The sequence below is a fragment of the Lycorma delicatula genome, chromosome 3 (assembly GCF_047948215.1).
Source record: "Lycorma delicatula isolate Av1 chromosome 3, ASM4794821v1, whole genome shotgun sequence".
NCBI classification, from domain to species: domain Eukaryota; kingdom Metazoa; phylum Arthropoda; class Insecta; order Hemiptera; family Fulgoridae; genus Lycorma; species Lycorma delicatula.
The window spans coordinates 170,566,045-170,582,390 of NC_134457.1; the positions used below are offsets into that span (position 1 = coordinate 170,566,045).

Genomic DNA, 16,346 nt, shown 5'->3' on the forward strand with positions numbered 1-16,346 from the left:
AAACATATTTCTTTAAAAACTACCTTACTAAACTAACATTACATTTATGATGGCATCCTTCATTTTAATAATTTCATGATGTACCTATATGAGTAGATATAATTTATCAACTTTTTTATACCTAATCATATTCTTATGCACACTAAGCCATTTGGCTTAGTGTACAAAAGCTGTTTAATGATCTACTTTTTTCAAATTAAAAAAAGCCAGAAACAAAGCAGTTCATTTAATAAAATAAATGAATAAATTTATTTTATAAAGATCTGCGTAACTGCATGCTATTATTACTAGTATATATATATATATATATATATATATATATATATATATATATACTAGAATATACTCATTTAGGTCTATAGTTAATAAAGTATGCATTGAATTGTATAGATGATTATTATAGTGAACTCAGATTTATTTTTATCAATCTTGCAAGGTGTCTGGATTAATTTCAATTAAAAAAAAAAAAAAATTATTATCCCAATATAATAATGTTAATCACTTATGATTTCCTTAAAATAATGCTAATTAATGAAATTATCCAATAACAAAATGATCACAGAAAAATTCTAAACTAAAATTTCCAAAATTTATTAGAATATTTAAAAATGGTTTTATTTCATTTGTTAAATGATTTTTTTATTTATAATTAACGATTTAATGTAATACTTTTTTATAATCATTAATTCTATACTAAACTTTTATCTAAAATTAGTTTTATTACATGGTATTGTAATTTACTACAGGTAAGATTATCTGCAATATATAAACAATTATTTATACAATTAGCTGATGATACATCTTGAAATGATTATTAAATCATTTATTTGTTCTTTTTATTTTTAAATTTTCCTTGTACAGAATCAACTGGATTATTTATTTAAAACTTTATTAGAATTTTCAAGATTTATAATATATTTATTTTGTGGTAATTAAGGGTACTTGTTTTGAAATTTTTTATTTAATGATTGCTGTTTCTTTAAGTAACTAAATAGGTACATGTTAATAATTTATTTAATAATTCTGTAATTTAAAGATTTCTAGTTAAAATGAAATGTAATCTATCATTACTTCAAGATTTTTCTTGCGCTGGTTTGCTTACTTATTATATTTAATTTTTAAAAAAAATATGATTTGGTTATCAAGCATCGACCAAAATTAGTAATAAAGTCATCAGTAAAAATCCTAACAAAATTACAATGAAATGTGTAAATCCAGAATTTTTGTTTTCATCATCACAGTTGGAGTCATTACCAGTTTTTAAAACTTCGAAAAACAATACATAAAGAAGTGTGCCAGAAGCAATACCCTGGAACAATGCAGATGCCACATCTTCTTCACCAGATAACAACATACCTGCTGCAGCACCTGCTGGAGATACAATGGCGAACATGGTTACATATAGTACATGTACTATCGGTCTGGTGTCTCCGGCCACCATTTCTATTCCCATACATACTGAAAGTACAATCTTATGACTTCCAACTCCAAGTAACATAAACCTGTAATCAGTGTAAACAGTTTTTTTTTGTAATTATAATATATTTCAAAATGTAAAAATATATCATTTAAAGTTCATTAAAATAAAGTTATACTTGTAGTTAATTATGCTGCTACACTAATATCAAAACTTAAAATGATGAACTTGGACTCTTCAACTGTGATGATTGTGCCTTTGATTCTGGGTCATTCCCATAAACCCATGATTAATCGCCTGTAATGACCCTATTTAACAAATCTGGGTGTTTTGTCCGATTAATCAGTTCTTGGAACACTTCCAAGTCAGTGTTGTTTCTGCTGGTCTGAAAACAATTTCAGAACTGAATTTTGGGGGCACTTGATGCATATTCAAATCTTCAGTTAAAATTAACTGAACCACATAGAAACTTAAATTCAGTTAATCAGCCATCTCCTTAATATTGTAAGTCTATGGTCAGAGTGTACTAAATCGTGAACGTCCACAATGTTTTTGTTGGTTTTTGAAGAGAAAGGATGGGAGAACGGAATCATCTTCGACTGTTTCATGGCTATCTTTGAATCTGTTGAAACAGATAAAATCATTTGACTGAAAAATTGATCCCTGAAAGCTTTTTTAAGAATTCATAACTTCCTGAAGCTGATTTCCCAATTTTCAAACAAAATTAGTACAAACTGTTTTTCATCCATTTTACAAAACCAATAATCCACTGAGAACCGTAAAAACACATCTTCACTCCCTAAGATGTCACTTTCTACTGAAAAAGGATATCACAGTGATATTTTCTGGACGTTTCAAGGACAAACTTCCCCTTTCACATTCACAGCAAACCTACCCCCTCCTATTGAGCAATGGCAGCACCTGTCTTAAAACTGTGCATCTCACCTAATCCATTGAAATTTATTTCTCTGTAGTATATATATTTACAATTGATTTGGTTAAAACACACAAGTTATAGAGAGAAGAAACATGATTAAAAAAATTAATTTTTAGTAACTTTACATCTGAACTTCAGGCGTCATTTCCAAAACTTTCCTTGTCAGAGTGAAATTTATGTATGGTAAATCACAAAAAAACATTTTTTGTGGTTAATAATTAAGGACAAAAGATGTTTTGTAACTAAAACAAGGACAAGGAACATTTTGGAATGTAAATCTTCAGCCAAAAGATATTCTGGTTCAAAAGACAATGTATGAAATTTATCAGATAATTATAAATTTATTACTGAAAAAAAGAGCAACAATTCTTTATGACTTTTCTATAGATAAAAAAAAAAACAATTATGATTCAGTATTTAGGCCTCTATGAGTCTTTTAATATGATGAAAATTGTAGGTTTATCAATGAAAGTAAATAATACACAACCCATTGTTAAAAAAAGTTTTCTTAATTTGGATAATTTTCTAACTTACTTAGTATTTTTATATTTGTCTAACCAAAGAATAGAGTTTAGTTATTATTTTATATATATATATACAATAATAACATATATTTTAATAATAACGTATATAATAATATACAGGATGTCCCATATAAAACGCATATAAAACGCAACCCAACCTTATATTGGTAGGTATTGAAACAATAAAAAGGCATGTGTAAATGTAAATATAATTTTTATTATTACCATCCATTACCTTACATTTAGAGCAAATGTTGGAAGTGGCCGCCATCTTCTTCAATACAAGCTTCAATTCTTTTTACAGCGTTTCTTGCAACGTTTTTCAAAGTTTGTGGCTGGATATTTAATACAGCTTGTTCAATATTGACTTTCAGTTGTTCAAGTGTTCGTGGTCTGTTGCTGTAGGCTTTTTCTTTGAGGTAACCCCATAGAAAAAAATCCGCCGCAGTCAAATCTGGAGATCTTGGTGGCCATAAGCCTCAACCGATAACACGATTACCAAAGAATTCTTCAACGAAATCAGAAGTTGAACCTGCGAATAGTGCGATGTCGCACCGTCATGTTGTAGCCAGCAGTGTCTGTCTTCCTCTTCCAAGAGTGCAATGAACTGAAATAAAATATCCTGATATCGTTCTGCATTAATGGTGTACTCGAAAAAAATAGGACCGATTATTTTCTTCCGCGAAATCGCGCACCACACGCCCAACTTCTGCGGGTGTAATTTTTTTTTCGTGATAAACGTGAGGATTTTCAGCACTCCAAATTCTACTGTTTTGGCTGTTTACGTAGCCATCCAAATGAAACCATGCTTCATCTGTGAAAAATAACGAATCCATAACATTAATTCCCTCACGCAGAAATCGACGGAACCATTGACAATATTGTAGCCGTTTTTCTTTGTCGGGCTCAAGAAGTTGATGAATCGTTTGAATGCGATAAGGTCGTAATTGTAATTGTTTGGTCGCCCGATGAACAGTTGATTTAGACAAATTAATTTCAGCAGACAAACGTTTGATCGATTTATTTGGCGAGGCGAGTAAACGGTCTTTGATTTCAGTGACTGTATCTGTATTCAACACTGACGCAGATCTTTTGTGTTCCTTGTTATTAACAGAACCGGTCTCTCTAAATTTTGCAACTAACCTTAATACTGATGTTTTGTTAGGAGCTGGTTTATCTGGATACTTAAGGCGAAACAAATCTTGCACTGCAACCACTGATTTCGTACTGCAGTACGACTCAACAATGAAAACACGTCCATCTAGCGTAAACACCATCTTGTCTCTAGCAATACACTGAACGTTATGATTGCATTGTTGTTACTATCGGTAGTGTTCTACTGCGTCGCCGCGATGTTCAGATGTTGGACGAGTCCATTTCAGTAAAGTGTAAGGGAGTAAGCTTGACTTTTGAAATTTCATGGATGAGTGATTGATGGATTGCGTTTTATATGGAACACCCTGTATAAAGGTGTCCCAAGAAAAAGGAGAAATTTCAGGACAAGTTCTACTAATGAAAAAAAATTATATAAACATAGATCTGGAAACGCTTTGTTTTCGAGTTAGGCTAGCAAAAGATTTCGCTCGGTTTTCAGCTCTTCTAATAAAAATATCCCTATTGTAAATTTTGGTACCCAAATTAAGGAGTAAAGTTGGTGGTTTTTTATGTAATTTTAACTGGGAAAGGATAACACAGGTTCCAGAATTGTAACTAGTAGTTTTTAGGATATCCGACGTAAAACACAAAATTCAGTGTCGAAATTCAACCTATTTTTAGGTTTGTCGTACAATAGCTTTGTTAAATGACTAATAAGTGCGGCAGATTTAATAACAAAACTTGTAGAGAATTTAACTGTAAATACAGCCAAACAAAGTAAATAAAAATCTTTAAAAATCGGGTTTTTATTGAAGCAAACAGACGAAAACTAAAGTCAGTCTCTGTTTAAAAAATTAACATTCAAGTGATTTTTAACTACTAAAGAAAAATGTGGAGTTGCACCGTCGTACTGGAAAATCATTTTTAATCTATTTTGTAAAGGTACATATTCAAAAAAAGATGCGGTAAATTATTTTTCAAGAAATAAAAAATAATCTAGAAGCTAGCCTAGAAGCCTAGAAAATAGCCTAGAAGCTAATAACAGAAGTTTAACCTCTGGGGGCAATCTGTTGGCCGCAAATTTTGAACCTTCTGCAGGCTGAAAGGATAAAGATTTTCTTTCCATAGGATTCACCACAGTTTGTTTATCGCCAACTTGTGCGATATGAAATTCGCCTTGTACAAGTGTCTGGGCTACGCTGAATATGCTGAATATCGTGATGTTTAAAAAACGAACACGATGGAAATGACCCTTTCGTTCGTAAATGCTGATACACCGAAAAAAGTTTTCGTGTTTGGAATCCACCTTCCAGGAAATTTTTCCTGATATTGGTCGAGCAGCTTCAGAATTTCCGTTAAAATTCCATAAACAAAAATTATATCGGAATATTCCTCGTTAGAAAATTGAAACGGCATTTTTAGCCTCCGACATGATAACACTTTTTTCCTTTATCTGTATGATAATTTATGACAACAGATTCAAACGAAGTAAACGATTTTCATTGCTGACCAACGTTAGTATTGCCAACCTATACAATAAATTTTTAAAAAATATTTCTAAAGTAATAAATTTCAATCTAGTTTCTTACGTAATTTTTTCGTTTTATCTTTGTGAATTACTGAATATACACAGCTAAAATAGTGTTTTATAAATTTTGTATTTCTTTTAAAATTATTTTCAATAATTCGCGTTTTTAGTTTTAAAAAGAATGTTTATTATTAGGTACAGAAAGAATAATACAATTTTCAGTGTATTTTTCGTCTATTTTGCTTCATAAGAAAGGGAGTCCGACAAGGATGTTCCCTATCCCCGTTACTTTCTAATCTTTACACTGAAGTAGCAATTAATGATGTTAAAGAACAATTTAGATTCGAAGTAACAATACAAGGTGAAAAGATAAAGATGCTACGATTTGCTGATGATATAGTAATTTTAGCTGAGCGTAAAAAGTATTTAGAAGGAACAATGAACGGCATGGATGAAGTCCTACACAAGAACTACCGCATGAAAATAAAAAAGAACAAAACGAAAATAATGAAATGTAATAGAAATAACGAAGATGGACCACTGAATGTGAAAATAGGAGGAGAAAAGATTATGGAGACAGAAGAATTTTGTTATTTGGGAAGTAAAATTACTAAAGATGGACGAAGCGCAGGAGCGATATAAAATGTCGAATAGCACAGGCGAAACGAGCCCTCAGTTAGAAATATAATTTGATTACATCAAAAATTAATTTAAACGTCAGGAAAATATTTTTGAAAGTACATGTTTGGAGCGTCCCTTTATATGGAAGTGAAACTTGGACGATCGGAGTATCTGAGAAGAAAAGATTAGAAGCTTTTGAAATGTGGTGCTATAAGAGAATGTTAAAAATCAAATGGGTGGATAAAGTAACAAATGGAGAGGTGTTGCGGCAAATAGATGAAGAAAGAAGTATTTGGAAAAATGTAGTTAAAAGAAGATAGACTTATAGGCCACTTATTAAGGCATCCTGGCTAGTTAATACTAGAGGGTCAGGTAGAAGATTTCTTCTACCTGACCCTCTATATTGTGCAGGCAGGCAACGTTTGGAATATGTAAAACAAATTGTTAGGGATGTAGGATGTAGGGGGTATACCGAAATGAAACGACTAGCACTAGATAGGAAATCTTGGAGAGCTGCATCAAACCAGTCAAATGACTGAAGACAAAAAAAATTTTGCTTCAATAAAAAACCGATTTTTAAAAGTTTTTATTTATTTTTTATTGGATGTATTTACAATTAAATTCTCTACACGTTTTGTTACTGAATCTCCCGCATTTATTAGTCATTTAACAAAAATATTGTACTACAAACCTAAAAAAAACTTGTTTTTCGATTCCGAATTTTGTGTTTTACTTCGGTTATCTTAAAAACTACTAGTTACAGTTCTGAGATTTGTTTTATCCTCTTTACCCAGTTTAGACTACATAAGAAACCATCAACTTTAGTCCTTAATTTGGGTACCAAAAATCAGAGTAGGGCTTCTTTTTGTTAGAACAGCTGAAATCCGAGCGAAATCTTTCGTTTGCCGTAATTCGAAAACAAAGCGTTTTCGGACCTATGTTTATACAAACTTTTCATTATTTTCGCCAGTAAAACATGTCCTGAAAGTTTCTCCGTTTCTCAGTAGGACACCTTTATATATAGTAAAATTGGGTTAATTAAATCCGGTTTTTATGAAATTATTTATTTTGGGAGATAATAGCATTTTTATTTTAAATTACGTTACCTAATTATACGTAAAACTTTTCTCTGAGTGACTACATGTTGAAGAACACTCCTACGTTTACTTTTATGTTTCAATGAATCGATTTAAAGATATATTTAATTTAAAAAAACAGTTTTTGTAATCTCAATTTAGAATTGAATAAGGAAGAAAAATTGGCATAACACAATATATTAGTTAAAAAAGTCGGGCCAGATAACTTCCCTCACTCAGAACAAAACTAAGATTTAAATAAAAAGAATGAAGTCGTAGGAATTAATGTTGTAGTTATATGCAACGTTTTGTTATTTTTTATTCAAGACATCCTGAATTTATTTAATGAAATGTTAGGCTTCAGTAAAATATATTGTAATTTTATTTTTTTTAATACTTACGTAATATTAATTACCTTTTATTTGCATTAAAATACAAAATCAGCTTTGGCTGAGGTTAATAATTTACGTAATACTGATAAAACATTGTTATTATTACAAAGTTACTAAATCAACGATATATATAGCTAAAATCATTTACATTGTAATTTGTAATCCAACAATCATACACAATGTCTATAAGAAGTAATAAAGACACTTGAACAAGATATAGATTGTCATTAAATGAATAAGTGGAATGTTGAAATTAAATTTAATAAAAATGTTCTTATATAATTATATGAAGTAGATGAATCCAAAGGTTATCGAATAACCTAGTCAGTTCTTAAAACATAACATAAATAAATACGCAGACTGATGCAGAATTTTATAACTGATTACGTTAATAAATAAATAAGAAAAATAAATTATTTTTATTTAAAATATTTTTGTAATATTTTTTGTATGTTCTATATCGATTAATAACTGTAATCAAATAAATACAGTTATATCTAAGTAGTTTCAATAATTGTAGTTCTAATGTTTTAATAGCGAGCGCAGTTCCATTAAACCAACCCAGAATTATGATTACTTTAGGCGCTTTAGACCGGTGAAAATGGATTATATTTGAGTTATATTGGAAAATTAACTATTCAAATCAAGTGGAGCTACTTCTCTCCCAGTTTAGTGACCCAACACATCCCCTGACCACCGTAGGGGAAGACACCCGGTTTGTAACGATCCCGGTCGCCACACCATCCCTCCGTTCGTAGCTCTGATGAGCTTTTCAGGAGGTTGTTTTTTCGACCCTCTGAACTTGATAACACAACACAGTCGTCGATTTGGCCTTTGTCAGGATGCCACTGATGCCAATCCCTCGGCAGAAATTTCCAGCAGTGTATTTACACAATCTACTATCACCTTCATTTTGGTCTCTTCCAACCACTACCATCTATCATAAGTTACAACCCTGAACTATCAAATTAACCGATTCACGGAAGCGCGATCCTTCCTCTAACACCGAAGGTTTCAAACAAAAACTCTTCCTATATCGATACTTCAGTTAGACTATGCACTCAGATAATTACTTGATTGAATCTTTAAACACGGAAAGTATATTCTCATACCAACAAAACAAGTGTTAATAACAACGACAATTTTCTCCTACAAATCAGTTTATTCAAAGTCCTCTTGATTTACTTAAAAATCAATAAATAGATTCATCAATTTAATAAGCCTGTAATGAAAACACGCTCTATCCCTCTTTGCTCTGATCCGCTTTCGGATGCGAGGTCAGTGTCTACACCCTCCCACCCCGCAGCTCCATCACAGAGTTCTCCACACATTCATCTGATCCTAACAGCGAATATCTAAGCTATCCGGGGTTCGATGCCAAAACGCCTTTCTTGGCGAAGTAAGCACCCAAGCGTGATCCACCATCACTGTCAATTTACTTGCCAGTAGTGAGCTGAAACGGTTGAAAGCTATTTCAATAACACATGTAATACGTGAAAAGAGTATTGCCGCGCACAAGAACAAAACTTTTTCCTGTTAATCAAACAATGGCAAATGAGGTGTAGAGATAATTTCCTGTTGTTATTATTCCTGACGCGATCTATGTAATGTACGGATCAGAAAAAAATTATTGTGTACTGAAATAAATATACATGTCTTATTTACGAGCGTGTTGAGACCATTGCGATGCGGGAGATATTCAGCCCTAAAGTGACACTCTCATCAGAGGAAGTTTTCTAAGTCACACTGCTCTCTGATAAAAGAGTTTGAATGAAACTTCTTGAACCTTAGGCGCTTTACATACATCAAAGCTGGAATACGTATCTTTACGGGTTCTTTGTGAAACCATCTGTACGGTAAATGACACAGAAGAGCCTCCACCTAGCCCTACAAGGATCTATCAAGACTCAGGCCAACAGCGTAGTCTTAATTTTATAATTTAAATCTTATTCACTCCTCCCACTCAGTAGGATGAAATCTGACGAATGCAACATCAGCTGATATCCTAAATAGACTATCCTTCCCGTACTCTCATGCAGCCGACAGCCGTTGGTCACCCATCATAGGAATTTCTAGCTGCCACTCAAAATCTATCTAGCAGTCAGCTCACCCGTCCGATAGACTCACAACTGATTTTCGGCTTGGCCAATCCTACTCTATCTGAATAGCGGTCACCTACCTTCAGTCGACTTACCATGTAAAATAGAACCGCTCCGAGGACGAGTGACGGACCATAGAGATCTGACTCGGCTTGAGACTACCCGAGACGCAGCTTGTGAGACAGGGTGGAGATAGTAAAGGTGCAAGAAAGAAACTGTCGTTCACTAAGCAGAGTTATTGAACGGCGGCTCAGAGCTGAGCCAAATTTTCCTGTTTGCCATGAATGACAGAGCGACCATTATTCTCACAAACAGGAATCTCAACTGATGGAGATAATAACTGTTTTGATAGTACTTTGCCTTCAAATCACTGTAATTTAATAGCGGCCCGTTTATTAGATATTCTCGTCAGATTATGCATATAATTAAATTCGGTCGTATAGCCGAGTCCATTGCTCCTAGAATCTAATCCTCCTCAAGAGACTCATCTTCAGGAATGCATCACAGGAATTCTTCCCCTTTACATCAAAAATAATATTTATTTTTAATACTAAGCCACTTCGTTATTATGTTTGATGCTGAAACATAATATCAAAACGCCGATTTTTGGTCGATATAACTTTTCCCATTTTTACTAGGAATCAGTTTTAATTATGAAAAACTACTGACTGTCTTTTACATAGTGAGTGACTTTTACTAGATCTAATAGTTTTATTAGATCTAGATCTTTTACTATAATTGTGTGTGTGTGTGTGTGTGTGTGTGTGTGTGTGTGTGTGTGTTTAAAATGGCTTTTACTGAGTTATATAGATTACATAATTGAAATTAGGGGATAGTATACTATGATCCTAACTACGTTGTTACCGGTTATATACCCACCCGTAAGTGTACTTACGTTGAATTTTAATCTGTAAAAAGTTATTGAAGAATTTTCTATACTTTTATAAATTATTATTAAAACACACAAGTTTATTTGTAATACCATAAAATTTATCTTATTTTAATCGACTTAACAAAGGATGGATTCTCAATCGGACTTACGCAGTATTTATTTATTATTTTCGAATTTTTTTTTTTTTTACCGAATGCACTGGTTCGTATGATTATTTTTATTTTACAAAGGAGTTAAATCTACTGATCAGTAGATTGTTTCTTGCAATATCAGTGAAAAACCTGTTTTTCGAAAAATTAATTACACAGTCCCTTTACGATTTAAAAATAAATTTTATTTGTTTGACTTCATCATTACGTGGCATTAGAGTTTTAGTTTACTGATATATATCCTGATTTATTCTGATGGTTAAAGTACTTTCGATAGAGAATACAGGAAAAAGTTTTAGTAAACTTAGGTAACAAGATTATATACATTGCTCATTCTAAATGGCCTTGGCTCATGTTGATTAGTGGTCTCTTTATATCATTTCTCTGCATTTCTTTTTAATTTTTATCAAAATACAAGTTTCTGCCTTTTTCTTTTCAACGGCTTGCATATCATACTGGGAGTGTTTTTTTTGTAGCCTACTCGTGTCTTATATATAAAACTAAAAAATATTAACTTTTTAAAAAAAATATATATTAACTTAAAAAAATGTAAAAACGTAAAACGTAAATGTAAAAATTTACTGAAAAGAAATAAATAATATTTTTTCAATTCTTCTTTAAATTTCGGCTTTTTGAAATCTGTGGCAGATTAAGTTTTAATAAGTTTTTTAAATTTTTTTTTTTAAATTATTTTTTCAATGTTAACATGTTCTTTTTTAATAGTGTATGTATGTATGTATGTATGTAGGAAAGTTAAGGAAAATTTTGGGGTACATAAATTAAAATCTAATAATGTGTTAAACAAAGATGGTACACCAATATATAATACAAAAGGTAAAGTCGATAGATGGGTGGAATATATTGAAGAGTTATACGGTGGAAATGAATTAGAAAATGGTGTTATAGAGGAAGAAGAGGAAGTTGAGGAGGATGAAATGGGAGAAACAATACTGAGATCTGAATTTAAGAGAGCATTAAAAGATTTAAATGGCAGAAAGGCTCCTGGAATAGACGGAATACCTGTAGAATTACTGCGCAGTGCAGGTGAGGAAGCGATTGATAGATTATACAAACTGGTGGGTAATATTTATGAAAAAGGGGAATTTCCGTCAGACTTCAAAAAAAGTGTTATAGTTATGATACCAAAGAAAGCAGGGGCAGAAAAATGTGAAGAATGTAGAACAATTAGTTTAACTAGTCATGCATCAAAAATCTTAACTAGAATTTTATACAGAAGAATTGAGAGGAGAGTGGAAGAAGTGTTAGGAGAAGACCAATTTGGTTTCAGGAAAAGTATAGGGACAAGGGAAGCAATTTTAGGCCTCAGATTAATAGTAGAAGAAAGATTAAAGAAAAACAAACCAACATACTTGGCGTTTATAGACCTAGAAAAGGCTTTCGATAACATAGATTGGAATAAAATGTTCAGCATTTTAAAAAAATTAGGGTTCAAATACAGAGATAGAAGAACAATTGCTAACATGTACAGGAACCAAACAGCAACAATAACAATTGAAGAACATAAGAAAGAAGCCCTAATAAGAAAGGGAGTCCGACAAGGATGTTCCCTATCTCCGTTACTTTTTAATCTTTACATGGAACTAGCAGTTAATGATGTTAAAGAACAATTTAGATTCGGAGTAACAGTACAAGGTGAAAAGATAAAGATGCTACGATTTGCTGATGATATAGTAATTCTAGCCGAGAGTAAAAAGGATTTAGAAGAAACAATGAACGGCATAGATGAAGTCCTACGCAAAAACTATTGCATGAAAATAAACAAGAACAAAACAAAAGTAATGAAATGTAGTAGAAATAACAAAGATGGACACACTGAATGTGAAAATAGGAGGAGAAAAGATTATGGAGGTAGAAGAATTTTGTTATTTGGGAAGTAAAATTACTAAAGATGGACGAAGCAGGAGCGATATAAAATGCCGAATAGCACAAGCTAAACGAGCCTTCAGTAAGAAATATAATTTGTTTACATCAAAAATTAATTTAAATCTCAGGAAAAGATTTTTGTAAGTGTATGTTTGGAGTGTCGCTTTATATGGAAGTGAAACTTGGACAATCGGAGTATCTGAGAAGAAAAGATTAGAAGCTTTTGAAATGTGGTGCTATAGGATAATGTTAAAAATCAGATGGGTGGATAAAGTGACAAATGAAGAGGTATTGCGGCAAATAGATGAAGAAAGAAGCATTTGGAAAAATATAGTTAAAAGAAGAGACAGACTTATAGGCCACATACTAAGGCATCCTGGAATAGTCGCTTTAATATTGGAAGGACAGGTAGAAGGGAAAAATTGTGTAGGCAGGCCACGCTTGGAGTATGTAAAACAAATTGTTAGGGATGTAGGATGTAGAGGGTATACTGAAATGAAACGACTAGCACTAGATAGGGAATCTTGGAGAGCTGCATCAAGCCAGTCAAATGACTGAAGACAAAAAAAAAAAAAAAAAATGTATGTATGTACGTCTTCTTTTATAGTCTTTGTAAAAATAATTTTATTATTTCATAAAAGTTTATTAGAAGGCCTATGAGAAATTTTGTCATTTTTTTGTAGCTATGAGTTCAAATTTCCTTAATTGCGCGCTTAATAATAAAACTAAGTTATTATAAGTAGATTTTATTATTCTTTAGTGTAATTCTTTTATAACCCATAATAAAATTTCAATAACATTAGTTATAATGTTATAAAAAAAGATAGTTATATCTTTTTTTATTTTAGTGTATTCTTACGACTGATTAACGGATTTACTAGTCCCTTCACATTTATTTAATGATTAAAATTTTAGTATCACCTCGTAACGACTTTTTATTATTATGATTTAATTAAATTTTGGCATTACGATTTTTTGTTTAAAAACAATATTTAATTAATTTTTTTTTTATTATATTTTTTACATTATTTTTATCAGAACTTTGGTATTGCTGTATAATTCAATCGATCAACAAATAAATATCGAAATTATTCCGTTATTATTTCTGAACTATCAAAAAACGACTTGAGACATGTATATTTAAATTTTGGTGAGCTTTGATAAAACTTTAGCTAGCTTACGGATATAGTGATTTATAATTAATTAAAATGAACGTCTGTTAAGATGTTGGATGAATTGCCAATTACAGGGGTAAACTGGAATCCATCCATAGCAGGTGTTGCATCAGAGTAGCGGCCACCTATAGGACGGTGTCCATGGAGGCGGTTGAGGTGATTGCTGGATTCCCGCCTGTAGACTTGATGATAATGCGGCGTAGCAGAACTAGGGAACTGAGAACGCTCCCATTAGAGGAAAGGTAGCGTTCTGCTGAAGAACTAGAAGAAGAGATTGCACAAACATAGCAGGAGCGGTGGGATCGGGCCAGGAAGAGTAGTTGGACTCACCGCCTTATTTGGGACATCAGGGAGTGGTGCCGGAGGACCAGTGGCACGCTGAGTTTTGAGTTAACGCAATTCCTGGCGGGTCATGGGGGATTCAGGTCTTATTTGTATAGATTCGGGCTCGATCAATCTGAAAATTGTCCGACGTCCGATGTGGAAGAGAAGCCCCAACAAGTTTTCTTTTTGTGTCCGCGATTCGCCATAGAGCGTAGAGAGATGCTCGGCAATCAGAAATGTAAGCACACGTTTCGCCCTGAAGATACCCTACGAGTCCTATTACAAGGTGAGGCACAGGGGAAGACTGTGGAAAGATTCGTCAGGACGGTCATGAGGAAGCTCCAATTATATGAGGAGTCCCTCAGAGGGGAATGTCGCCGGAGGGCGCGGGGGCGGACAGGTCCTCAAATGAGTGCCAAGGGGGCTCCCCCCGTACGTGTGGGGGTTGCCTGGATGCGATGAGGCTGGGGACACTCTGCTCGTGCCTCTGATGGTGGTTACTGGTAAGTGGTGAGACTATTTAAGATTTCTGTCTTGACGGCTGTGTGGGTGTGTAACGTGTGGGTGTTGCACACGTTACACGCCCACACGGCGTATGTAACGTGTATCTATTCAGCGTATGTATTTGACGCGCTGTATGTGTTGCTTCCAGTAGTGTTGTTTGTGTGGTGTGTGACATTGTTGGATTATTATGACTGTGTGTGTGTGTGTGTGTGTGTGTGTGTGTGGGCGATATCCCCTTCTTCTGATGAAATGTTTTTATAAGCAGTCCCAAGAAGGGGGTAGCCAGGGGTGGAGGTTTAGTCGGTAGAGGGCAGGTATACATCCATCCTTGGTTATAACTGGCGGAACCTGTTAGCGAGCCCGACACTGCTTAGGCGCCCGTAAATGGGGTTCCTCCACCTCTTTAAAAAAAAAGAAAAGATGTTGGAACTCGTCCACAAACTTTCTTAGACTTGGTACTTGCTACAATGTAAGTTAATTTTCAGTCTACGAGTATTTCTGTTATAAACGTTTTATAGAAGACTTGAATTTTTTAAGTTAGCAACAAAGAGGTCAAGTAATGATAGTTTGCCAGATGTATCAAACTCATTTAATTTCCTTAAGGAAAAATTAATAATACTAATCATCTAATATTCAGGAAGTTTCAAAAAAATTGTTAACCAGAATTGAGATTTTTACTAACGGTTTTTAATTTTTTTTCTTAACTTCCGAGACCACCATAAGGTATTGCTTCAGAGGATGAGATGAATGATTTGTAGCATGTAAAAATGCCATGCCTGACCAGGATTCGAACCCGGGACCTCCGGTTGAAAGGCCGAGACGCTACCACTCGCGCCACGGAGACCGGCGATTCATAATTTAGTATGCATTTAGTTTACTTCAGTAAGCGTTTGTGGTTTCCAGGTAGTTTATACATACGGCTACCTTATCAGTCCAGCGTGTTAATATTTAGCCGTATGCCATATTTATAAATTTACACCAAATTGCGAACTAATATTTTCAAATTATAGTGTTGTCATTTAAGCATTTAAGCATCTTCAAATACTGGTTCTCCAATAAGTTCGGATATACGGTATCATTGTAGGTTCTAGGTTTCTGTAATCTCATTTGGATTTATATTAATATAGGCATGAGTGAGTTGATGAAGTAGGCAAGGAGATCTGTATTCGTCGAACTTCTACAAACCGTATCACGGTTTCTGTTCGTTCATGGTTCATGATGCCTCGATTAAAATCGATTATGACAAAGTTAAAAGTAAGCCGTTGTCAGTAAAACTTCCGATAAATTAAAGATAGTATACTGCTAATAAATTATCAGTGCGAGATATTCGTTATGCTGTTTGCGCATAAGAGACTCAAAGTTAGCTAAGAAACTCAAAGATCCAGAATGCTTCCCGAATAACTGACATGTAATGGTTTATCACAATGTTTTAGAGGTGATACACTGTATTTCGGCGAGAACGAGTCTAATATTGAAATTAGACATCGTTCTGGTTGAAAATTTATCCAGAATAAGCAAGTTGTTTAAACTTTGCAAAGATGTGAGTGTAATTTGAATTGTATTATAGGTTTACAATAAGCTAACTCTTTCTCCATTGCGGTGGAAACTCTTCATATTCTCACCTACGTTATTTTCAGTTTATGTTTTATTAAAACTTTATTATAAATTAACTTTTCTTACAACGATGAACTTTTTTAACATCTTGAATTATTGTTTTTGATATCTTTGT

General features: G+C 33.2%; 1 protein-coding gene across 2 annotated transcripts in view; it reads right to left on the reverse strand.

The window, feature by feature from the left end:
- Positions 1–329: 329 nt before the first annotated feature.
- Positions 330–16,346, reverse strand: part of LOC142322205 (zinc transporter ZIP3-like) — a 38,758-nt gene continuing 22,741 nt past the window's right edge. Inside the window, exon 2 of one of the 2 annotated variants that reach the window (XM_075361012.1) lies at positions 330–1,502. In XM_075361012.1, coding sequence (XP_075217127.1) covers positions 1,142–1,502 — 361 coding nt within the window. In that variant the 3' untranslated portion in view covers positions 330–1,141. The remainder of the gene's footprint in view (positions 1,503–16,346) is intronic. The other variant, XR_012755800.1, reaches the window with a different exon arrangement.